Below are 26,336 nucleotides of genomic sequence, written 5' to 3'. Positions count from 1 at the left end.
AGTATTTGCTCGTACCGCGCGAGACACATTCTAAATTATATTAATTTGAATAGACATCTTAAGCCGAGAATTCCTCGTACGTGTCTATTTATCTTCGAGTTCCATAAATAACTTAGCAGCTTACTTGTAACAACACGAGTATTTCTGCGAGGCGGAGTTTCAGTTAAAATACCTCAGAAACTATACGTTCTATCTAAATGTTTCTTGTTGTTCATTTACTGCCGAGGATGTCATCTAAGTAATTCCAAACTAAACCAACAACTACGTTGTGCACGCAGTGTATTTATTTCACTTTGATGACGCGTTGTAATTTAAAGTTAGGTTTATTTGGTGCTTCTCTAACTGAAAACTAAATAAGATTCTTTGAAGACAAAAAACGAAGACAAATGTAACTGAAATCGCCACAGCACAACTTTTAGCATTAAGAGGTGACATTAAAGTTAAGCACATTACATGCACCCACTACATAATTGTTTAGTTTTTTTTTTTATTTATTCCTTATATGGGTGGACGAGCTCACAGCCCATAGACATCTATAACGCAAATTCCGCCATCCACCTTGCGATATAAGTTCTAATCTCTCAGTATAGTTACAACAGCTGCCCCACCCTTCAAACCGAAACGCATTACTGCTTCACGGCAGAAATAGGCAGGGTGATTGTAGCTACCCGTGCGTACTCAGAAGACGTCCTACCACCAGTAATTACGCAAATTACCAATTTAATTATTATTATTATTAAAGTTCAAGCAAATTATTATTAAAGTTCACAAAGAACACATTTTCTATCCTTCTCTAGCTTTCATCTAAAGCAAAACGTAAATCCGAATTCCACAAACACGTGAGAAACAATCTAGGGATACGTCAATTTCTTGTTAACACAAACGTAGGCGGACAGTTTACGTGAACTAATAAAACTACTTTCGGCACTTTGTAAAAACGTCCAAAAATAAACTTCACGTAACTACGTCAAAATGTTTCGTGTGCGAACTAGAAATAATCGTAAAATATATTTTCTATAATAGATCAAAGGCAGGTCAGGGCTTCAGTTGTCTCAATAACGGAGGAGTGGGTTAGACAGGCTAATGTACTTTCAACGGTAATAGCCTTTTAGATCCTATTACTGGTCCATTCATAAGGCAGGAATATGAAAGAAGTAATTTATTTTCTATTCAAGCTTTAATCAAAGGCCTTTGTACGTCTGCCAGACATTATTTTGTATCTGAACGTATATTAAAGAATTATGAATTAAAAAATTGTTAAATAATTCATTTTATATTGCTGAGAATAAGAAAAAAAAACCCATTGTGATGAGCTGAGTTTTAAGCCCAACGAAATGATAAATGCTCTGCGTTGCTAGCGGTCATCGGTAATGTCATTTCAGATCCTACCGATCCACTAACGGTGCTTTTAGGTACCTGAAGCACCGGTCATCGTTCGAACCCGTCGCTTGCGAGGAAGGGCTCGGCGAGTAAAATAACCACAGACACAACCCACTGAGTTTGTCGCCGGATCTTCTTCGTCTTCTTTATTCTTTATTGTACACACAGTTAATAAAATACAATAATTGCAAAAAGTTATAAAATGACGAGCTTAACTCAACAATTGAGTTATCTACCAGCTAACCGTTTTTAAAGAGGGAGAGCTTTACATAAGTGGGTAGAAGAGTACAACATAATCTTACTTTACTTATTGATACAATACACAATAACAATAATAATCAGTGAGTCGCGTTTCCGATCTGGTGGTAGATTCTGCGAAGCACTGCTTTTGCTGGGGTTCGTGTTAGCAATAATGTCAGGTTTGAGCCCCGTGAGCTCACCTACTCGTCCGGTTACGCTGATATGGTCTCTCAAGACCGTCTGTTTAGGTAGGAAAAAAAGGTAATTCCAGAACGATATTTACCGTTTCAATAATATTAAGCAATAGTCAGCAATAAATAGACCTTCGTTTTTAATTGAATCTATAATCATTACGTTCATTCACAAGCTCATAATCGTCGCTACTAAAACTTTTATAAATTGAAATCTATATAATAATACATATATTATCCAATTTCGTGTCTAAATTTTTTCGGATATTTTCACAAAGTCAGTTATCTATAGCTTTCTGGACTGTTATTTGATTCTGTTGAGTAGCATTGAAGTTTGTTATGAAACTACATTTATGTACGATAATTTAACTAAAAAAGTCAAGACAGGATGGACACTGTAAAATGAAATTCCATTGCAATAAGAATGTGTTAAATTCAAAAAAAATTATAATTCAAGTAGGTTATGGTGAATAGTAAAACATACAACATTAAATGAAGACAAAGTGTAAACGAATTGTTTACCGATTTAAAATTGAATCTATCAGCTGCATCAAACATTTAGCAAAATTGTAAATAGAACTTAGTAAAAAATTGTAGTAAAATTTTGTAAATTTATAGATGGCAAAAGTTCCAGAGAGAATACAACTTCAGATACTAACTCATCCCTACTTGAACTAATTTTTAAACTTCGTTTTAGAACAAGTGGACCCTGAACTCGTTCACACATCTAAGCATTGAATTACACACTGACCTCTTCGATACCATGGAGGATTTCAGCTCCAAGAATCCAATTTCTGACATGCGTCTTTAATTTGTAACGTGTGCACCATTACGCTGTATCATTTTTGTATTTAATTCAATTTAATAGCGTACCTTTTTCACGAGTATTCTTCAATTTCGAAACACACACACACAAGCAAGGACGTGTCTCGTTATGTTTGCTGTACATACCTTATCAGATGATCGTCGAGACATGACATAAATAAATTTTATGAGCCTTGTGACGCGACTGTACCGTCCTCACGCCTACTCACTGACGTCTATATAACTGTGATTTACATTATTGCAACTGTAGTAGTATTTTTAATCAACAGTTGTGACAACCAAACCTTCAATTATTTTTTATTAACATTCCTGACATAGACCACGGCTCTCGTGAATTTCACACAGGATCTTACACGACAATAATCTATTTAGTAGTTATGAATCAGATTTTAAGGGAATGCGACCATTTCCTGCTCCAACCAAAACAAAGCTTTCTAATAATTTGTCAGTAGTCGTCTTTTTATTTATCTTTCAGCCTACAGACGTCCACTGCTGAATGTAGCCCTACCTCAAGCTTCGCCACAACGTAATAGTAACATCCTTACAATATTTTGTAACCCAACCCTAGGAGGGTTTAATTCCTATTAGCATTTTCCAAGACCAGAGCTACGATTACTACGAAGATTTAACATAATGTTGTTCGTGGTAAAACAGCAATCTTTATGAAAATATGAATTAAGATAATCATTTTATTTATTGCTTAGATAGACGAATAATCTCACGTCTCTGCTGGTGTTAAGTGGTTACCGGAACTCATAGAGTTCAAGATGTGAACACCGTCATTCACCTTGAAATATGTTGTTGTAGTCATAACTATATTATCGAACCGGAAGTCAAGATGCAAATAGACAAGATGGCGGTACCTAACCGTTTGAGCTGTCAATACACCCTACCACCGGTAAACGTGTATATTTGTTTTTAAAGCCTTTGAATTTGGTTACACGACGTCATTCCTTCATCGCAGAAGTCAATTGTAAACATGTCATAAGTATGTATTGCCTTAGAAAGATTTATAAATGGGATTTGAAAATCGCCATAATCACTTGATACGAGAACTTCAGGCACCTTATCATTCAGGCTACGAAGATTATACGTCGAGGAAGAATATATTTACCCATTTCTATAAAAAAGTCATTATAATATTGTAAAACGATAAATCAATTCAACATAAAATATCACTGCCCGCAATGTTTTACGACGTCCAATTAGCGTATCGTATACAATAATAACAATATGATAAGATATTATGCAAACATTACATATTATCATCTATCAACAGGTTTTATTGTTCTAACATTCGAATATAACGATTATGTACGTACTACGTAATCTGCCTATAGCGTATGGCACGTGAGCCAACGATAGGTTATCGGTTTACCAAGAAGACTGTGGTACCGATAACCCCATGCCCGAATATATGACATCGTAAACTGTATCGTTTTTATATATAATAAAAAAAAAAAAAACGTTCATTGAGGAAATTAAGCTGACCGTAAAAAACGTATGACGCACTAAACGAGATGGTCTTAAGATTTATAGCTGGAAACCGGGCATGTATGTGATCATAAATATAGCGACTTAGTTTTAACTGAATTTTTTTTTTTTTTTTTTTTTATTGCCTTTGTAGGCAGACGGGCATACGGCCCACCTGATGGTGAGTGGTTACCGTCGCCCATGGACTTCAGCAATGCCAGGGGCAGAGCCAAGCCGCTGCCTACCGCTTAATACTCTCCACAAGCCTCGTTTGAAGAAGGACATGTCATAGCGCTCGGGAAACACCGAGGAGGGGAGCTCATTCCATAGCCGGATGGTACGTGGCAAAAAAGATCTCTGGAAACGCACTGTGGATGACCGCAGTGGCTCCAGGTAGTATGGATGAACTCTACTCCGGTGGCGGGCGGTGCGATGGTAAAAACGAGATGTTGGTATCATCTCGAACAATTCCTCAGAGCACTCCCCATGGAACATACGGTATAAAATACAGAGGGAACCGAAGTCCCTCCGCAGACCCAGAGGCTCCAAACGATCCGAGAGAATGGGATTATCGACAATCCGAACGGCCCTCCTCTGTATGGAGTCAAATGGAAGAAGCTGGTATTTGGGAGCCCCGGCCCAGAGATGGGAGCAGTACTCCATGCGAGGCCGGACTTGTGCTTTATAAAGCAAAAGTCTTTGTCCAGGCGTGAAGCACCGCTTCGCTCTGTTGAGGACTCCCAGCATTTTGGACGCCAACTTGGCTTTGCCTTCCAAATGACTCCGAAACTGGACATCGCTCGAAACGTCGACCCCAAGTATCCCGATACTCTCGGAAGGTTGCAGGGATACTCCTTGGAATTGCGGCGCCATGACAAAGGGGTCCTTCTTCGCAGTGAACGCGCAAACTTGTGTCTTTATCGGGTTGAATTGAACCAAGTTCAATTCACCCCATTCGGAGACTCGCCCCAGAGAGTTCTCCACTTCAGACACAAGTTTTGATCGTCTCTCTTGCACCACGCTCCGAGAGAGACTCTGATGGCCGATATATCGCGCATCCCCCGTGCTATCATCTGCATAGCAATGCATGCCATCAATAGACAGCATGTCATTGATATACAGGATGAAAAGCGTGGGGGAGAGCACCGAACCTTGTGGAACGCCAGCGTTAATGGTCATGGTATCAGAACAGTCACCGTCTACAACGACCGTGATGCTCCGCCCATCCAAAAAGCTAGCGATCCACTTGCAGAGACCCTCGGAGATTCCGTAAGATGGTAACTTCGATAGAAGTGCCCTATGCCAGACCCTGTCGAAGGCCTTCGCGATATCAAGGCTCACAGCAAGAGCCTCGCCCTTGCTCTCCAAGGCTTCAGCCCACCTGTGAGTAAGGTATACAAGAAGATCGCCAGCTGAGCGACCGTGACGGAAACCGTACTGTCGGTCACTGATCAGCTGGCGATCCTCAAGATACTTCAGGAGTTGTGTGTTTATAATTCGCTCCATCACCTTGGAAAGCAAGGAAGTTATCGCGATAGGCCTGTAGCTCGATGGGTCCGACCGGTCACCCTTCTTGGGGATAGGGTGGACGTGGGCGGTCTTCCATGAAGACGGAACCCTGTTAGTGCAATAAGAGAGGCGATACAAACGCGTTAGCGCAGGTGTCAGCTCAGGGGCGCACGTTTTCAAAACCACTGCGGGGATGCCGTCCGGCCCACTCGACTTATGGACGTCCAGGAGTCGGAGCTCCCGCCTGACTGCACACTGTGTGAAGCAGATATCCGGCAGGGAGCTATCACACCGGGGGATGTTCGGTGGTGTGGCACCCCCGTCGTCCACAGTCGAGTTCGAGGCGAAGAGTTTGACCAGAAGGTCAGCCTTCTCTTTCGCGCTGTGGGCCAGACTGTCATCGGACTTGCGCAGTGGTGGGAGACTAGACCTGCAAAAGTTTCCTTCTGCAGCTTTGGCGAGCGACCAAAAAGCACGGCTCCCGGAGGGATAGCTCTTCAATCGCTCGCCAACTCTAGCAACGTGCTCCGACTTCGCCTTGGCAATTACCTTCTTGTAGGACCTGGAAGCGGCGTTATATTTCCGCCTTTCCCCTGAGATGTTAGGATCCCGACGTCTCCTGGCATTATCCCATGCCACGTATGCGGACCGCTTGAGGCGTGCAGCATCCCTGCTGGCATTGTTATACCAGGGTCTGCTGCGACCCCCAACGGGCACTTCAGAGGAGGGAATAAACAATTCCATCCCCTGGAGCACCGCGTCTTTAAGACGGTCCGCACAGACGTCAGGATCAGCAGAGGAAAAGCAGAACCGCCCCCATGGGTAGGATGCGTAAAATTCACGCAATCCATCCCAATCTGCTGACATATACCGCCAAACTCTTCGATACCCGGTCGTCGTTCGACGATCAGGACGAGAGAGTGGTACGGCAGCACGAATAAGGCAGTGATCAGACGATCCAAGCGGAGCGTCGACCACCACACTGTATCCGGCCGGATCTGTGGTCAGCAGAAGGTCCAACAAAGAAGGCTCGTGCCCCTCGATATCTGGGACACGGGTGGGCTGTGTCACCAGCTGGGAGAAGCCGTAGGCCAAGGCGAAATCGTAGGCAGTCCGACCCGGGAGGTCAGTGGTTCTGGACCCCAACCACTCTTGGTGGTGAGCGTTAAAGTCTCCAAGAACCACCACCTCCGCAGATGGGTACTGCTCAAGCACGCGGTTAGTCCCCTCTTGCACATGCTCAAACAGAGCTGAACCTGCATCACTGCTGTGGGACCTGTACAGGCACGCGTAGATTCGGCTACGGCCCCCGTGATCTACGCGCAGCCACAAGAGGGACAGGTCCCGTTGTTCGAGGCCCCGAAGACGGCGACAACAGACATCAGCCCGGACGAATACGCACACCCCGGCTTTACGCAGGAAGTTGTGCTCCAATACGTAGCCGGGGTACTCAAGGTATGAGGTATCATCCGGAGCAGATATCTGTGTCTCCGTTAAAAAAAGCAGGGCAGGCTGCGCCGTCTCAAGGTGGTGGTGTACGGCGTCAAGGTTGCTATGTAGGCCCCTGACATTGCTGAAATCCACATTAAATGTGGAATGGGGGACCGCCTGTGAAACCCTTTTCTTTTTTTTTGTCGACTTCATAGTTGTTCAATTTTCGGAGAGTAGGATTAGGAGAGGTAGGATGTTGGAGGTGAGACCGAGGCAACACCTGAATGAAGCGCGGAACATAGTACGTGCTCGACCGCGGATTGCGTGAGAGACCGACGCAGGGCATGGAAGGGCCCCCAGTCCACTCTGCATGCGATCGCCGGGATCCACTCCGGTCTCCGACTCCGGCACGACGACCGCACGACAGGATTTTACACCGGTTGGCGGGACAGCTTCCCGGGGCGGAGTTTAGTAGAGACACCCGGGTTCAGGTCCCCTACTGACCGGCGGGCGGCAGCGGGTACCGTTTCACTGGGTCTCCCTATACCCCCGTCAAACAATCACGCCCCGCGAGTTCGCACGCACGTCTGCTCCGCAAGTTCCAGGCGTCACCAAGACTTACCCCCAACAAGGAAAGGGAAAGGGAAGGGATAGAACTGGCTCTCCAACCCACACGCCGGAACACAGCTAGGCTATTTGGCGGCGGACTCTAGTTGGAGGGTGGTCGCCAGCCAGTCGGACTAGGTCCTACCACCGGTTATGTTTTCGGCTCCCGTTTAGCACCACCCAGGGGTCACTTGTAGGGAATCGCGGGTTAAACCTACGGAAGCGGGAAGCACCAACCCCCAAGTAAGTAAGTAAGTTTGAAGTAAATTTATCTATTTGAAAGATGTACTTTTGGAAAAATGGCGTCTGGCTCTTCCAACTCTCTATATAGGTCGAGTATACGCAACAAATTATTTAGTTATAAACGCTTTAACGAGTTCTGGCCACGATTTTCGAATTTATCGAGTCTGTTTGTTATCTAAACGCTTGCAGCAATCCCGAAATATTGGCTACACATTAAATATGAATATTGTGGTAGGAACTTGTTAAACAATAGTGTTTATAATGTAGATAGCCCGAAAGTATTATATATGTATACGACATTTCTTGCATGTTCTTGGTCACAATAAATATGTTAGTACTTTGAGCATGATTGAATGATAAAAATCAATGTACGTTTTGGCAACTTTAACATTTGTCATATTAATAATATTATTTCAATACACATAATTTTCACATAATGCATACATTAATTAAAATTATCCCAAAATCTTAAGATAAGTTGTCGTTTCGGATTTGCTTTGAACTTCTTGTTCAAAAACAGAATCTGAATTTTCGTATCCGACATCCTCATTCACATTGAACGTACTACTTACCGATATAGTATAGAAAAACAAAAGATACTTAATAAAAGAAGATAAGATAACAAAGAAGATACATAGTGGATCCTCCATTTCAGTTAAATGAACCAAGACAGGACATTAAGGAGCGGACGGTTGGCGTGGTATAGACATGTGATGCGTAGAGAGAAGATGCATGTGACTAGGAGATGTATGGAAATGGTAGTGCAAGGTAGAGGGGGAAGAGGTCGACCGAAGAAGACATGGATGGAGTGTGTGAATGACGATATGAGAGAGAGAGGAGTGAGTGTTGAGATGACGGCTGATAGAGGAGAATGGAAGAGAAAAATTAGCTGTGCCGACCCCACCTAGTGGGATAAGGTGGAGAAAAAGAAGAAGAACCAAGACAGGACCCAAAAGCATTACTAATTTTGGTCAAAGTGTATGACTACCTCGTAGCTTATTTTACGGTTTTACGCAATAAACAAAAATTGAGTACTACAAAATAATGAATGCAGATACTATGATGTAATTTAAAATCGATATTAAATTATACTTTATACCTACGACTTAAGAGACATTTTCGTTGTTGCGCAAGTTATAAAATTGAAAACATTTGGAAATCAGATTTGTTCGAGAACACTACTAGACGTTGGCGTTTCTTCTTCATTATAGTTTTATAGATCTGAAATCATTGAAAGTTGTGAATGCATTTCTTGAGTCACACATTACTGGTGCTAGGACCTCTTATGAGTCCGTGCGGGTGAGTACCACCGCCCTGCCTACTTCTGCCGTGAAGCAGTAATGCGTTTCGGTTTTAAGGGTGGGGCAGCCGTTGTAACTATACTGAGACCTAAGAACTATATCTCAAGGTGTGTGGCGCATTTACGTTGTAAATGTCTATGGGCTCCAGTAACCACTTAACACTAGGTGGGCTGTGAGCTCGTCCACACATCTAAGCAATAAAAATTAAAAAAAACACAAAGGTACAAAATAGTTATGAACAGACTTTTCAGAGTCATCAAATTCGAGCTATGTCAAATCTCACTTTTCGTGTTTATATTTTATAGTATCGGATTTTATTACTTTAGATACAGCAATTTACACTTAATACTGTAGAATAATAGATAAGCAAAAAGAAAATAACTGTTTGTCTAAACAAAAGCAATTCCTGTGTTCTCCCTGGATAATGAAATAGGGGCAATTAATTTATATTACATGTTTTATATTTCACATTGCCATTTCACTAGGTTTTATTCTTATATTAGTTGCTAGCTGTATCTGTAATATTCAATAAGATTTTGTAGCATTTTCATCTGAAGTAAGTGTCTACGTAAATTCTTGTGTCAAATATTTTTTCAATGATATGACAGTTTCCGTTAATAGCGTAATGAATGGTGGTGGTAGGACCTCTTGTGAGTCCGCACCAGTAGGTACCACCACCCTGCCTGTTTCTGCCGTGAAGTAATGCGCTTCGGTTTGAAGGGTGGGGCAGCCGTTGTAACTATACTGAGACCTTAGAACTCATATCTCAAGGTGGGCGGCATTTACGTTGTAGATGTCTATGGGCTCCGGTAACCACTTAACACCAGGCCGTGAGCTCGTCCACCCATGCCATAAAACAAACAAAAAATATATATTCATTTAAGTATATATAGCACGACCAATCCATCCCCCTGTTTGTTTTTCTTGAATAATACAATTTTAATCATTTTAAACTATACGGACATGTTCACACCCATTATCATTAGAATTCACTTCCACCCCAACTATAAGGTCGCTCACGTCCAACTACGCCAGTCAAAAGTTTCAACGATAGCAATTTTAAAAGTTGTCTTTTTACATATTGATACTCAGACAGCGGTAGCCAGCCCACTGAGTTTCTCGACGGATCTTCTCAGTGGGTCGCGTTTCCGATCCGGTGGTAGATTCAGCGAAGCACGGCTCTTTCTAGGGTACGTATTAGCAAAGTCGTCAGGTTTGAGCCCCGTGAGCTCACCTACTAGTTAAGGTTACGCTAAAATAGCCTCTCAAGGCTATATCAGCACAGGCAGAATTAAAAAAGAAGGTAGCCAGCAGCTTGGCTACTTACATGGCATTGCTAACATCCGTGGCATACATTAACCAGTAATCATCAAGTGGGCCGTATACTCGTCTTCCTATAAAGGCAAATTAAAATACCATGAAAAATCTATTCTGGATAGTATTTGCCTTAATTAACATTAGTGATCGCAAGCGAATCTACACCATTCATTAAGTCTACACAACTCTACAAAAAAAAATTCGGTCTTTGTCCTAACGTTTATACTAGGTTTTTCCGGTTAATTATTCGCAAAAACGAAAATAAAATACCTTTTTTTGGTATAAAGTTTGCTTTTGTGATAGTTATAGTAATAATACTCATTTAGCATTTTTTTTATAAATTTTAATTAATTTTAATACTTTCATAAAAACCGCGCTATAAGAGTGAGGTGTTTACATTTACACAGTGCCACTAGATGGCACTCGAGTCATAAACAACGATCAGGTGTTTTGTACAAGCCCAGAAAAACTTAAAATGTCACGAAAGTGTAAATACGATGTTGATGCATTTTGTTTCATATGTGGTCAATTTTTTAAAGTTCAAAAGCAAACTGTTTCATGCCATGTATTTTTTTTTCGTCTAATTACGATCTAAAATATCGAAATTTTATGCTTTGCAATCAAAGTCAAATTTGGTGTTGACCCGTGCTATCAGTGATACATTCGCGAAGACATTTATGTTTAGTGTATTGTATTGATTAAATTTCTCGACACCGGATTTCTCTTTTAATACCCTGCAGTTTGACGTTGACACTATCTTGAAAAGTATAATTTAGAAATTAACGCCACATACAATATATGCATTTAAATTTATGATGACGATTCGTATTAGCGACAATAAATATGTAGATATTTCTAAGTTCCGTTAAATGGCCTTGACACATGTTTGATTTCATATAACAAGTTATTATACGACTATTATTCTAAGTCAAATAATATTAGAAAATGAATGAAAACACTATAAGTAGTTATAATAGATAGAAAGAATAAAAAGTGCTTAAATTCGAAATCGATTTTTGTTTTTAACTAAAACTTTTTCAATGTAATATTATCCTCATTTGTCAGCTGTCGAGTCTAGATCATAAACCAGACAGACATCTAAAACGTGACACAGTCCCTAAATGACTATCTGAGGAGGTCTAAAGGCCAAGGTTGCTTTTTAGTTTGGACAAAAAAGAACTTTATGCCCTTATAAAGAACATAATGTCATTTATCATTTATTGACCTCTAGATTTTAGAAATTTCCATCTATTGGATTATCGATTAACGCAACAATCAGGTTTAAACTGTACAATAAAAACAATTGACTGTATTTGTCGTCTTTTGTACAATTGCAATAGCCGTTTCAGCGAAGTTTTTAGTAGAAATGTAAATTAGTTTGATTAGAGCTTCTCATTGTTCTCATGCAGTTTCTTTAAAACGTGGATTAGATTTTATTTATAGCTTGTAACAAGCTCAAGTCTTTTAATAATTTAAAACTATACACATGTTATCAGTCATTACATTTTTGTTTAACAACATTTTACATCACATCTATTACATGTATAAAAGCCAAATAAAAGAATTAAAAAATATAATGAAACTATATTTAAGATGAATTTAAACAACCACAAAGACATGGAACACAGAACGTCGTGTAAGTCTTTTATGAGAAAGACATAAAACCCTAGTAAATTCCGTGCCTTCCGACTTCAATATTGCCGAGACATTAAGACAGAGGAGCGGAAATTTTGGTTCTTCTTCAATGATTGAAGTAAACGCTTTGAATACAAATAAACTTAAAATAAACTTAAAATCATGGTTCTATACTCTTCGCATATACGAGTGTTACTGTGTTACTTATAATATTTGCTATGTGTATGTGCTATAATTCTCATGTTGTATTTGTTATTTTAGTTATGTGTTCTACACACACTTATCACTTTTTATTATTATTCTCATTATCCTCTCGCAGGTCTGCCGCTATGCCTCGCATTAGAGCTCTCGCTCCTAAACGCAGAGTCCACTGGTGGACTGAGGAGATCGCTAGCCAGCGCCGGTTGTGCGACGTCAGTCGTCGCGCATACCAACGGTATCGACGTCGAAGAACGCACCGGGACCCCGATGAGGAGGACCGACTGTACGAGGTGTACAGGATGGCCATAAGGGCCCTGCGCGTGGCTATCGGGGAGGCGAAGGAGGCTGCTTGGAACGACCTACTAGCTTCGCTCGACTGTGATCCGTGGGGGCGGCCCTACAGGCTGGCGCGCAATGTGCTCCGCCCTTGGGCCCCCCCCGCAACCAGCACCCTGCCGCCGGAGACATTGCAGCGGGTAGTCGGGGGTCTGTTTCCGGATTTTACCGGGACGGCCTTCGTCCCCCCTGTGATGACGACGATGCGGGTTGCTGATGGCGGGGAGCCTGCGGACGTTTCGCAGGCGGAGTTTGAATCGGCTGTGCAGAGGATGCGGGCGAAGCGCACGGCTCCCGGTCCCGATGGGATCTCGTCCCGAGCGTGGGCGCTCGCCTTGACGGGCGATGGTTTGGGGCCTGCCCTCCGAAGGCTGTTCAGCCGGTGCCTCCGTGAGGGCAGGTTCCCAGAGCCATGGAGGACTGGTCGGCTCGTCCTTATTCCTAAGGAGGGTCGGCCACGTGACGAACCGAACGGGTACCGCCCAATCGTCGTGCTGGACGAGGCCGGTAAGCTCTTCGAGCGCGTCATCGCTAATCGCCTTGTCCAGCACCTGGAAAACGTTGGGCCTGATTTGGCTCCTAACCAATACGGTTTCCGGAGGGGTCGCTCGACCGTGGACGCGGTCTTGCGTGTCCGCCATCTCTCCGATTGTGCGTGCTCCGAGGGGGGCGTGTTGTTGGCTGTGTCGATTGACATCGCCAACGCCTTCAACACGATCCCCTGGAGCACGATCGTGGAATCACTTCGGTTTCACCGCATCCCCAATAGTCTCCGCACCCTGATAGAGGACTACCTCTCAGGGCGGAGCGTGATTTTCCCCGAGAGAAGAGGATGGGGACGAAAAACGGTGTCGTGCGGGGTACCACAGGGGTCGGTATTGGGACCACTCCTGTGGGACATCGGTTTCGACTGGGTCCTCCGCGGTGCTGGCCTGCGTGGCGTCGACGTGGTGTGCTATGCCGACGACACGTTGGTGACGGCTCGCGGAGCTGACTACAGGACCGCAGCGATCATTGCAACGGCGGCGGTCTCCACCGTCGTTAGCCGCATTCGGAGACTAGGTCTTGAGGTGGCCCTCCACAAGTCTGAGGCCGTATGCTTTCACCCGGTTCGGAGAGGACCCCCTCCGGGCGCGACGCTCATAGTCGGTGGAGTATCGATCGCTGTCCAGCCGAAGCTCAAATATTTGGGCATCGTGCTGGACAGTCGATGGCGCTTCGACCACCATTTTGGTGAGTTGATTCCGAGGCTACTGGGCATGGCAGGTGCGTTAGTCCGTCTTCTGCCCAACGTTGGTGGTTGCAGCGTCGGTGTCCGACGCCTGTACCTGGGGGTCGTGCGCAGTATGGCCTTGTATGGCGCTCCCGTGTGGTCGCCCACACTCTCCGCACGCAATGCGGCGCTGCTGCTCCGAGCTCAGCGAGCGCTCGCGGTGAGGGTCATCAGGGGGTACCGTACGATCTCCCGAGAGGTCGCCTGCGCCCTCGCTGGTTCCCTTCCTTGGGATCTCGAGGCCGAGGTATTGGCTACGGTATACCGGCGCAGGACACAGTCCCTGGGTCGGGGACGGACACCCGGCCTGTCGGCTGTCAGTCGGTGGAGGCGTGCTGCGCGTCATCTGGCGTACGCTAAATGGAGGGAGCGGTTGCTGGAGGAACTTCATCAAACCTCAGCCACCCGCCGGCGCACTCTCGAGGCCCTGGTGCCCGTGCTGGAGACATGGTCAGATCGGCGACACGGCGTGCTCTCCTTCCACCTTACGCAGGTCCTCTCGGGGCATGGCTGCTTCGGGAGGTACCTGTGGAGGGTTTGCAGGAGAGAGCCACATCCGGGTTGTCACCAGTGCGGGCATCCGGATGATGACGCTCAGCACGCACTCGAAGCGTGCCCGCGTTGGGAGCACCCGCGGCGAGATCTCATCGCGGTGCTGGGGAGGGACCTCTCCTTGCGGGCTGTCATTGCCCGCATGCTAGAGGACGAGAGTTCGTGGGAGGCCATGGCCAGATTTTGCGACCTGGTCATGGCGTCCCGCGAGGCTGAGGAGCGCGAAAGGGAGTGGAATCCCTCTTCGGCTCCTCAGCGAAGAAGGCGGGGTGGGCGACGCGGGCACGATGCTCCCGTTAATCTCCCGTAGGGACTGTTGGGTACTGGGTGCGGGGGCGCCCGGTGCTCTGCTGTCGGTTCCGTGGTGAGGCGGCGCAAGGTGGCTCCTATGCGCCACTCACGGTGTCTCCTGAGACGACGTCCTGCGGGATCTTCCCGGGGATTAGATCCCGTCCTATTGTCAGGATGGGTACCGGCGACGGCGAGCCTGCGGCGCGCATTGTGCGGTACCGTAGGTTTCGTGGAGTCGGAGTGGTGGAGCTCGATGGGGTTTAGTCGGTAGTCGGTTTTGCGGGGCGGGTCCTGCGTGGTAGACGCCGCGCAGCGCCTCGCGCGCCTTTCTCAAGGCGTAGTCTCCCGGTAGGAATTGGAGGAAGAGGAGGACTTTGGTCTTCCTCTTCTCCCTCTTCTTCTCTGGAGGCGCCGGAGTCCGACATAACCCGGTCTATTACCCCTCTCGACCGGGTATCCGTAAATGGATTCCCCAGCGTTAAAAAAAAAAAAAAGGTCTGCTGGAAGAGATTTCTCAAAGAAATAAGCAGTACCTTTGTACATAATTTTCCTATTACTCTGTACTGTGTCTTGTTTTCTGTGTGTACATAAATAAATAAATAAATAAATAAACAGCCATTAATGCTAAGAGGGAGAAAAGAGTGGTTTTGAATTTTTAACAAAAAACAACAATTGTTTACAATTCAAAAAAAAATCAGATTAATAAATATCATTAATTTTGAACTACTATTGACACATATTAATGTACTTTGTATTATATTCAGTTTTTTTTATTGCATAGACGAGTGGACGAGCTCACGGCCCACCTGATGTTAAGTGGTTACCGGAGCCCATAGACATCTACAACGTAAATGCCGCCTCATATTTGGCCATTGAGATAATAGTTTTAAGATTTCTGTTTTTACAGCACAAGGGCTACCCTTCAAACCAAAATGCATTACTGCTTCACGTCAGAAATAGGCAGGGTGGTGGTACGTACCCGTGCGGACTCACAAGACGTACTACCAACAGTAAAAATAAACAGATATATAATATTATACGACAGCGTATTTACACTACAATATTATCTTTGGTTGGATAACCCCTAACGGCTTATAGAGACATATTGACAATAACTTCGAAAACTACATCGTAGAACGAAATAGTGTATCAATAATTTTAGTAAAACCATCCCAAGAACATAAATAACGTAATACTGTGTCGATTATAAATATGTATAACAGAGGAAGACGCCACGAGAAATGGGTAACTTATGAACGTTCTGGTCCACGATAAGGACGTGACAAATATACAATACAAACCAGAATGACCAACGTTTAACCGTAAAACCGATGTAGTGGCTCACTACGTCGATATCATAACTTTACAGAAGACCGTAACGTGTTTAAAGCGCAGTAATGTTTTTCACGTAGACACAACACAGTGAGTTTCACGCCGGATTTTGTCAGTGGATCACAGCGGTGGTAAGTCCAGCGAAGCCCGGCCTTGTTAGGACTAGTGTTAACAATTCCTCCCAGGTTGAGCCTCCTGAGCTCACCTATCAAACCATGCGGAGCTGGAATAGCCTATTACTTTAAAAAAAATATTAGGTGTAAGAAAGTCCAATAATATATTTTGTGTTTTTAGAACGTGTCTATTTTTGATTTCTGAATTTTATGTTTTATTACTAGTCTTTTTTTTCTTACCCAAGCTGATGGACTTGAGAGGCCATTTCAGCGTAACCCTAACAACTAGGTGAGCTCACATCTGATGACGTTGCTAACACTAACCCTAGCAAGAGCAGTGCTTCGCAGAATCTACCAACGGGTTGAAATCGCGATCTACTGAGAAGATCCGGCGAGAAACTCAGTGGGCTGTATCTGTGGGTTAAATTACTTGCCGAGCCCTTCGTCGCAAGCGACGGGTTCGACGAGAACGATGAGCGGTGCTTGGGGTACCTAAAACACCTTGAGTGGATCGGGAGGATCCGAAATGAGGTGTTGTGGGCGACGTCGATTGTTTACAATTCGGTCCGCAGGATCAGGAATGGGAGTAAGTCTTACTGCAACAGTATATTTCAATTTAACGTTTTGAATAATTTCAACAAAAAACAGGTCGCATTTTTAATACAAAATTACAAAGCAAGACTTTTAACTATTTATCAAACGTAAGACTAATTTTTATATAAAGGTATATAGTTCACATATAAAAGATCTATGGATTTCTATTACAGATATTCTCCTAAATGTAACCCATATTGTGTGGCAAGTCCCGCAACTGCGATTCCTAAAAGATTATCCAACAATAGAGAATGAGGGAGAACCATATGTCTTATGACGTCACCGTCGATCCTTTGTGTAGTGGTGAAACTTTTTCCGACCTCTCTCCGCGGTGTACACGTAGGTTACGCTATACGTGGGTATAGCGCACGTTCCCAAAAGTATATTAGTTTTCCGTTTTTTGGTAGCGAAATTCCATTTTTATTTCTTGATCCGGTGAAACATTTCGAATAAGAAATATTACAATATGATAAAACGAGATGAGATTGGCCTTTTTCAGTTTTTCAAAGTACTTTAGCTTCGGATTCCTCTTACCTTTTTAATTTTCACCGCTCCAAATATTGACACAACAGCAAACTGTTGTTCAGAAACTCTAAATAATGTTAGACTAGTTTAACTTCAATGTCGGATATATTCACTTTAATTTGAAATAAAATAAACGGAAACAAACATTTTAGTGCTGAACATTTTAAATGCTAATTTTCAAAGCAAAGTTACGATCGTCAGACATAAATAATCTTTAAGAGTATATAAAAATTGTGAGAATTAGAAATCGATTTATATGTGATAACTGCATAAAGTTAAGAATAGAATTAATTTTAATCAAACTAAAATATATTTATCTAACAACAATTATAACATTTAAAAAAAGATCCTAAGAGTATAACTATACAGTGAACAGATTTTTTTATTAGTATTTAATAGAATAATTAATAAAAAATAACCCTTCTCTATTCCTGAGAAATATTTATATGGAGATTAGGACAGTCGTGATTAATGATACGGTAATTCGGTAAGTGGCCGAATGTGTTCGAAATCTCATTTCTGATAATTAATATGACATAAATGAACTGTGATTGATCGTTTACTTATACGTATATCAGGAGTCGCCCTAATTTTCAGCGAATCGCGAATAAAATGTTTGTCTTTGATCGAAGAGTAGCTATTGTAGATCAACAGATCATCAAACTTACGGTACTCTATTTTTTTTTATTGCTTAGATGAGTGGACGAGCTCACAGCCCACCTGGTGGTAAGTGGTTACTGGAGCCCATAGACATCTACAACGTAAACCACTTCGACTTCGAACTCATGTCTCAAGGTAATCAGTTAAGTTCGTCCGTCAATGCAATAAATAAACAATTACGGTACCAGTTTCATTTTTTTATAGAAGTCCAAATGTGCTTGTACGTGTAATTTTTTTTTAGGTTATTGGTAGATACAATCTTTGTCTTTTTGTTGTTGTTTGATATTAAGATTAATATATATTTTTTAAAACCCAAACCGGATTGTTGGCAAATATAAAAAAAAAAATAGTTACTTACACATATTCCGCAAATTCAATAGAAAATAAAACAAAAACGTTATAATATATAAAAAAAATCAAATGAATTGTAGGAGCCATCAAAGCGTTCAGTAACATTTCCTTGTTGCTCGTTTATTGTGTAAACAGCTATAAAGTTTTCTTTAGTTTACATACAGACTTGCTTTGCATCTCATTTCTGTCTTTGACTGTTTTTTGTGCGTGTCGTACATGAAGTGGCACGTACTTGCTTTTATGAACGATTCAATAAAGCTTCTCTCTTTGTTCTTCAAAGAGAGTAAGTAAGGACCACGTCTTGCGGATCATTCCTGTCCCGCCCGTAGACCAACTACTCGTAAAACCATAGATTTATGATCTTGTAGAAGGATTTCAACCATTTACATAAATCCACTTTATATTTTGAACATAATATATGTCGTAAACAATAACATAACAGTGCATTGGTATAACAGTAACATTGAATATACTTATTGTTTTTCTTTTTTCTTGACTTATTCAAAAGTCGTACGTTGTTTTGTGACGTGAGTTATTTCAAGTTTTTATTTTCTTTTTTTTTTAAAGCAAAAATTATGTTTACATAAAAACGTCAAACAAAGAACAAATACATAACACGCTTGTCAACGTAAACTTAGCCTTGATTGGCCTCGGTCTTGCCAAATGGAATATTCCTTACGATGTATTACTTAAGTGGGATTTTATTTAATATTGAGAGAGCACGCGATACAACGTAAACGTTATGCAATCTCTCGGTCATTGTACGGTTATAGAAGAAATGAATTCAGTGTATTTTTTTAACAGTTGTTTTAAAGACTTCGACAATTTGTAATTTTTTTCACTATACCTATCCGTCCTAATAATAAATATACAAAGAACTACAATCTAATAACTAGGCTAGGTGCTATCACCCAATGTTATTTGAGTGGCTTGGGAATTCAGTGTATTGAAAAGCAATTTAAAAAATTTTGGTAGGCAGCGGCTTGGCTCTGCCCCTGGTATTGCTGACGTCCATGAGCGACGGTAACCGCTTACCATCAGGTGGGCCGTATGCACGTCTGCATGCAAAGCCAAAAATTGTTTTAATTTGTATAGTATTAGAATTCGGGACTACATTATAATTTTATATATAAATTTAATATTAGGATTGTCTGTTTGTTCATCGTCAATGCGGTTACGTCCATTTGATTGAATTAAAGCGCGGCACACACGAGTTTGAACAGAGTTATTTATTAGTAGCAAGTAAAAAAATATGTGTGGTGTCGTGGGACACCGGATAGGAAGGAAGTTCCATATTATAAAATATTAATGTTAACTTCTATTCGAGGTATAATAAAGAAAATAATTATTCGGGTATACATTTTTTATTATGATTTTCTTATTGATAAAAATAAAAAAAATCGCAAGGGTCAATCAGTCCGCAGTGCAATGGAGCAGCCTCGCCCTGGGGGAACCGCCTGCATGATCACGGTAACCCCTAAGCCAGGTAAATATGATTAAGCTAGAGAAATACGAAAACGTCTATCAACTGTGTAATATCTCGTCACCGCTATTCAGGAATTGTTGAATTTATGTACAGCGACATCTGTTGATAACAAACTAAGTAGAAAAAAAATCTTACGTTACGGAGGTTTTTTCCCGGTTAGGGTTATCGCATCGTCCCATAAGGAGCTTCGTTCCAAAAATTACTCAAAAGAAATGAGACTACCGATTTTTTTTATTTATTGCTTAGATGGTTGGACGAGCTCACAGCCCACCTGGTGTTAAGTGGTTACTGGAGCCCATGGACATCCACGACGTAAATGCGCCACCCACCTTGAGATATAAGTTCTAAGGTCTCAAATATAGTTACAACGGCTGCCCCGCCCTTCAAACCGAAACGCATTACTGCTTCACGGCAGAAATAGGCAGGGTGGTGGTACCCACCCGCGCGGACTTAGAAGAGGTCCTACCACCAGTAAGTAATCCATTATGGAAGCTAAGTTACTACGATACGTACTTTTCTTGTGGTGAAGACATGATCCGTGCAGGCGACACATGCTCGCCGTTTGCCCCATACGGGCGCTACCTCGCTCTGGGCCCCATCAGCGCCAGTACACGCCGCCACCGGCGCTTTACTTCACTGTCGTGCTTTGAAACTCCATCGGTTTCCACCTCACTACCAAATGTAACACTGGCATCACTCTCCACGTTAATTTGGTTGATTTACGATACTTTGTTTGTTTTTTTTTCTTTTTTTCTTTTGACTTCGTAGTGCCTCAATCGATAAATAAAAGACCTAAACTTTTGTATAAAATAAACTTAAAACAAACAAAAGGAATCCGTCTGACGGGGGACACGTCAAAGGAAAAACAAAATTGTTATTTTTATTAATTCCGAGCATTTTCATATTTATCTACCGTTTAAACCTTTTCTGGACTTCCACAAGTAATTCAAGACCAAAATTAGCCAAATCGGTCCAGCCGTTCTCGAGTTTAGCGAGACTAACGAAAAGCAATTCATTTTTGGATATATAGATTTACGATGTTGGTTTTTGTTATAATTAATGTTTCGCACACGCAAATTGAAATCTAAACAAAATATTAAAGTAAAAACAAAAAATAAAACACATATTAAAATTTGTTTTCGAACTTATTAGAAATATTAAAATATTTTGAACAAGTTTTTTTTTATGTATTTTTTATTGTCCTTGTAGGCAGACGAGCATACGGCTCCCCTGATGGTGAGTATTTACCGTCGCCCATGGACTTCAGCAATGCCAGGGGCAGAGCCAAGCCGCTGCCGTACCGTACCGTACTAAACAGATACGTGTAACCAAAACAGATAACATAATTTCATACGCTTACATGCATAAGTAATTTTATTGAATATTTAATTTATATTTCCTTAGTATAGTATATGCATTAGTTGTAAAGTGGCCATGCACACTGACATATCAAGTACCGTATTATAAGATTATTTTAAATTTCAATTAGTGTTCGATTCTTAATTCGGTGTCATTATGTCTTCTTTTCAGTTAGTGTAGTAATAAGTAATCATAAATAAACATTATAGAACAAGATAATAAAAGTAATATAAAAAAACTGAGAACTCATATCTCAAGGTGGGTGCCGGCATTTGCCTTGTAGAGATGTCTATGGGCTCCGGTAACCGCTTAACACCAGGTGGGCCGTGAACTCGTCCACCCATCTAAACAATAAAAAAAGCACACTATATTTAAAGGATTCACACGTAATATTTATGTTATCTACCAAATTATTATTTGTAAATACATAACAGCCATTTCTACTGCATTCACTACCTCGTTAAATTAATTTTTAATTGAAATATTAATTAAAAACTTCTATTTGATACTTTAGTATTTTTCAATAAATGTTTACTTTAAAAATAAATTAAATACTGTCAAAATCATAAGTCGAAACTTACTTTTATCAACAGATTCATATTTCCTTAAGCGCTTAACAAACAAATAAATAAGATCTTATCTTGAAATGTTAATCAGTCGGTTCGAAGTACATATTTCGTAGACATCATCGAGTAAATGATATACTGCTCATTTGTAAAGTGTCATTTGTGTCTTATGAAATGAATTCTCAATTGTGCTTATATTGTTGAACCACATGAAAACCTTTTAAAAAGCCTTTAGGTATTAGTAATAATTAATTTTAATAGTAATAATATAATATTCCCGAAAAAAGACTCCTAAGGGATAAAGACAAACAATGTTGTGTTCAATCAAAACAGTATTAGTTTTTTATTTTTTTTTTATTGCCCTTGTAGGCAGACGAGCGGCCCACCTGATGGTGAGTGTCGCCCATGGACTTCAGCAATGCCAGGGGCAGAGCCAAGCCGCTGCCTACCATTTCGGCCATTTCAAACTATCAATAATCTTAAGAAATTAATATAAGTAAAATAGCGATCAAAACTACATAAACACAATAAGTAACCACGTTTAAATATTAATTGCATTTATAGCTAAATATATTTATGTATATAGATATATATAATATTTTATATCTATGGCGTCCCTGCTACATATGGCAGAAACAGGCAGGGTGCTGGTACCTACCCATGCGGTCTCATAAGACATGTTACCAGCAGTAAAAATAATAATTCATATTCCTTTACCTACCGTAAGTAATGTTTTATAATATTGTATTATACGAAAATTACAAGGGAACAACTTCAGAAATTAACACTTTATTTACTGTTTTACAAAATTAAATTCAATCCTGTATGAATATTTTCAGACATTCAAATTATTTTAAAAAACGCCCTGTCTTATTGTATATTCTGTGGAATCATTTTCTTTTCATTAATTCCTATTACACCAAATACATATTAACGATAATTTTAATAGAAAGAAAACAGCAAGTACTATCGTACTTAAGAAATACACGACAAAAGCATTAGGAATACACATTTTAATATTCTTAAAGGCTAATGTGACATGCCGGTTCGTCTTCAATGTTGTACCGCGCTTAGTGTTCATTTGTCGCGTGGCTATTTGTACATACACTATTTTATAATATAACTTTTATAATATAATTTTATTAGAAAGAAAGAAAGAAAGAAAATCTTTATTCGCCAGAAATATAGTTTATAAGATATAGGACATAGCTTCATATATTTCGCCTGTTTAGGCATGCGAAAATTTAATTTATTTTTATATTAATTATAACACAAAATTTACTAAATCTATCTATTTTTACATTCTATCACTTCTTATTCTAATATTTTATTATGTACAACACTTATCATTTAAAAATTCTTGCACACTATAATAAGCCTTATCTATCAGCCATAAATATAATTTTCTTTTAAATTGAGTTAGTGGAAGATCTCTTATGCTGTTTGGTATCTTATTAAATATTCTGATAGTCATAGGATAACAGTTTGTATGGTAGTAACGAGTATTTATACTTGGTAACATTAGTTTAGTAGGGTATCTTGTATTAAATTGACAGTACTCGCCACACGATTTATATAATTGTGGGTGCTTTTTAACAAACAAACAACATTCTTGTATATATATGGATGGTACAGTTAAAATATTATGTTTTTGGAAGAATGGTTTACAAGAAGTCAGAGGATGAATATTGCACATGGCACGAACACATTGCTTTTGTGCAATGAACACTCTATTTATGTGACTAGAATTTCCCCAGAGGGGTATACAGTATCTGATATTTGAGGCGACATATCCATGATAGGCCTGTAATGCAGTTTTTAAATTACATATATAATTTATATAATATTATATAATTTATAATATATTTTTTGAAGTCGTCGTGGCCTAAAGGATAAGACGTTCGGTTCACTGGTATCTAGCGACGCAACGGTGTTCGAATCCCGCCGGCAGGTACTAATTTTTCTAATGAAATACGTACTTATCAAATGTTCACGATTGACTTCCACGGTGAAGGAATAACATAAAAATCAAACCCGCAAAATTATAATTTGCGTAGTTACTGGTGGTAGGACCACTTCTGAGTCCGCACGGGTAGGTACCACCACCCCGCCTATTTCTACCGTGAAACAGCAATGCGTTTCGCTTTGAAGGGTGGAGTAGCCGTTGTAACTATACTGAGACCTTAGAACTTATATTTCAAGGTGGGTGGCGCATTTATGTTGTGGATGCATATGGGCTCCAGTGACCATTTACACCAGGTGGACTGTGAGCTCGTCCACCCGTCTAAGCATAAAAAAAATAACATGCATTACACAAGTTTTGAGTAGTATTGGAAACCTTAAATAATGCCAGTACTTTCTGTATGAAAAGACAAGAACCATTTTATTACAGACAATTAGACGCTAGGTACACAATATTCAATTATCGACGTTATAATAACGGTAACGCCTTAGTCGTCCGTGTGTGTGACTACGGAAACTGAGAGCTCACAGGGTTCAAGCCGGGAGTTTTTCTAACACTGGCCCTAGCAAGAGCAGCAAAAAAATCAAAGAAAATATTACTATATTATATATACATATTATATAAAGTATGGAGTTTCAAATATGAAATTTACTCCAACTATAACAGTTGGTGGTTTGTATTTGTTATTATAAGAAGTTTTAGTATACTGTACACTTGTTTATGTACATTTGAAAATGGAACTACTTCAACTATGACAGTTGCTAGTCTGTATTTCTTATTATAAGAAGTTTTAGTATACTGTACACTTGTTTATGTACATTTGAAAATGGAACTACTTCAACTATGACAGTTGCTAGTCTGTATTTCTTATTATAAGAAGTTTTAGTATACTGTACACTTGTTTATGTACATTTGAAAATGGAACGATTGATTTTGATCCTTGGTTTGCTATCAAAATTAAAGGAACGGTGCAAATATCGCACTTAATCAGATAACGATACGAGTCTTACGAATGTTAACATTAATTAAGCGACATTGATACTTAGATCGAATGAGTGATAAAAAGCAACAAATTCCAAAAAAAACATAATAAGTTAATAGTGAAGAGTGTTTTTTTAAGTTTTATCGTTATGTTATGATACAAATTGAACAAAATTACTTATAATTGGTTAAATCGAAAGATAGCCTAATGTTCTATATGTAAAAGGGTACTAGTCTAATTTAGCTCGAGGCGATTCGCCCGGTTCTTGTGAACTGGGTGAATCGTGACAGAGGACGCCTCACTTTCCGGCTCACGCAGGTGCTCACTGGGCATGGTTGCTTCGGTGAGTTCCTGCACCGGATCGGAGCCGAGCCGACGGCAGAGTGCCACCATTGTGGTTGCGACTTGGACACGGCGGAGCACACGCTCGTCGCCTGCCCCGCATGGGAGGGGTGGCGCCGTGTCCTCGTCGCAAAAATAGGAAACGACTTGTCGTTGCCGAGTGTTGTGGCATCGATGCTCGGTGACGACGAGTCGTGGAAGGCGATGCTCGACTTCTGCGAGTGCACCATCTCGCAGAAGGAGGCGGCGGGGCGCGTGAGAGACGCACAGGCCCGCCGCCGTCGAGCGGGGGCCAGGGAGGCGGATATCGCCCAAGCCCTGGCCCTCTAAGTGTTTCGGGTCCCCTCACATGTCGGCCTGGGGACCGGCGAAGGGGGCCTAAGAAGACGACGTGCAAGCTGCTCTGCACGCGTTTTATGCAAGAGCAATGAGCATCCGGGTGATGGAAGGCCGGCTATCCTCAACCCACGCTGGTTCTGACCCAGCGGGGTATTCCGTAGGATAGACCATTCTAACCGGCGCCATCTAGGCGGGCTTCGGATAGCCTGCCGACCGAGAGGGCTGGTGGTCGTGGCGCCGACGACCGCCAGTCCGGCGTCCCGAGGGGGAGGGTGATGGGAGAGATGTGCTCCGCACTAAACGCTTCACTTTCCCCCCTTTGCCTTTTCATGAGTTTTGTCTCATGCGAGGTTTGGACGTTGGTTGTTGAGAGACAGGAGGTTTTAGTCGGTTCGACTCCGACATGCCCCGCCCTCCATCCCCAGTGAAGGGCGGAAGTCCGGCGATTTCCTCCTGACAAAAAAAAAAAAAAAAAAAAAAAGTCTAATTTAGCGGTTATCATAATTCTAGGCAATAAAACCACTAATTTTAAAATATATCGAAGCAATTTGTTCTTGTCTGCAATTTACCTGTAATTCATTATTTTTTTCACATCAGAATCGTAAGTGTAGTGATAAAATTTATCAAACCTTTCCATTTTGAGCATTCACATTAGTAATTTTATTATTTTATAGCTATAACATTATAAAGCACATTAATTTTAGTGCTCATTCAATTTTATACTTACGATTAAATTAATAATTACTTTTTTGCTATAGCTTTATTATTCAATTCAATTTATTGATCCTTTAAAATACTTTTTCAGATATTGCTTAACCAAGAGAGCACTTGTATGAGGAGAAATGTAATTAAAAAGTGTAAAAATAGTGTTACAGCTAGCCTCAAGTATTTTGGCGTATGCATAACATAACAGCAACAAC

At 41.2% G+C, this 26,336-nt stretch overlaps 1 protein-coding gene across 7 annotated transcripts in view; it reads right to left on the bottom strand.

Annotated features, from left to right (window-relative positions):
• The window catches only part of LOC101738997 (dual 3',5'-cyclic-AMP and -GMP phosphodiesterase 11), a 267,871-nt gene that overhangs the window by 104,940 nt on the left and 136,595 nt on the right, over positions 1-26,336 (bottom strand). For 2 of the 7 annotated variants that reach the window (XM_062675400.1, XM_062675401.1), the window contains exon 2: positions 20,379-20,537. The exons of the other annotated variants lie outside the window; for them this stretch is intronic. In XM_062675400.1, coding sequence (XP_062531384.1) covers positions 20,379-20,436 — 58 coding nt within the window. In that variant the 5' untranslated portion in view covers positions 20,437-20,537. The remainder of the gene's footprint in view (positions 1-20,378; positions 20,538-26,336) is intronic. 7 annotated transcript variants of the gene reach the window in all.

This window comes from Bombyx mori, chromosome 3 (assembly GCF_030269925.1).
Source record: "Bombyx mori chromosome 3, ASM3026992v2".
Classification (NCBI taxonomy): domain Eukaryota; kingdom Metazoa; phylum Arthropoda; class Insecta; order Lepidoptera; family Bombycidae; genus Bombyx; species Bombyx mori.
The sequence above is the reverse complement of the archived record's forward strand: the minus strand, read 5'-3'. Positions and strand labels throughout refer to the sequence as shown.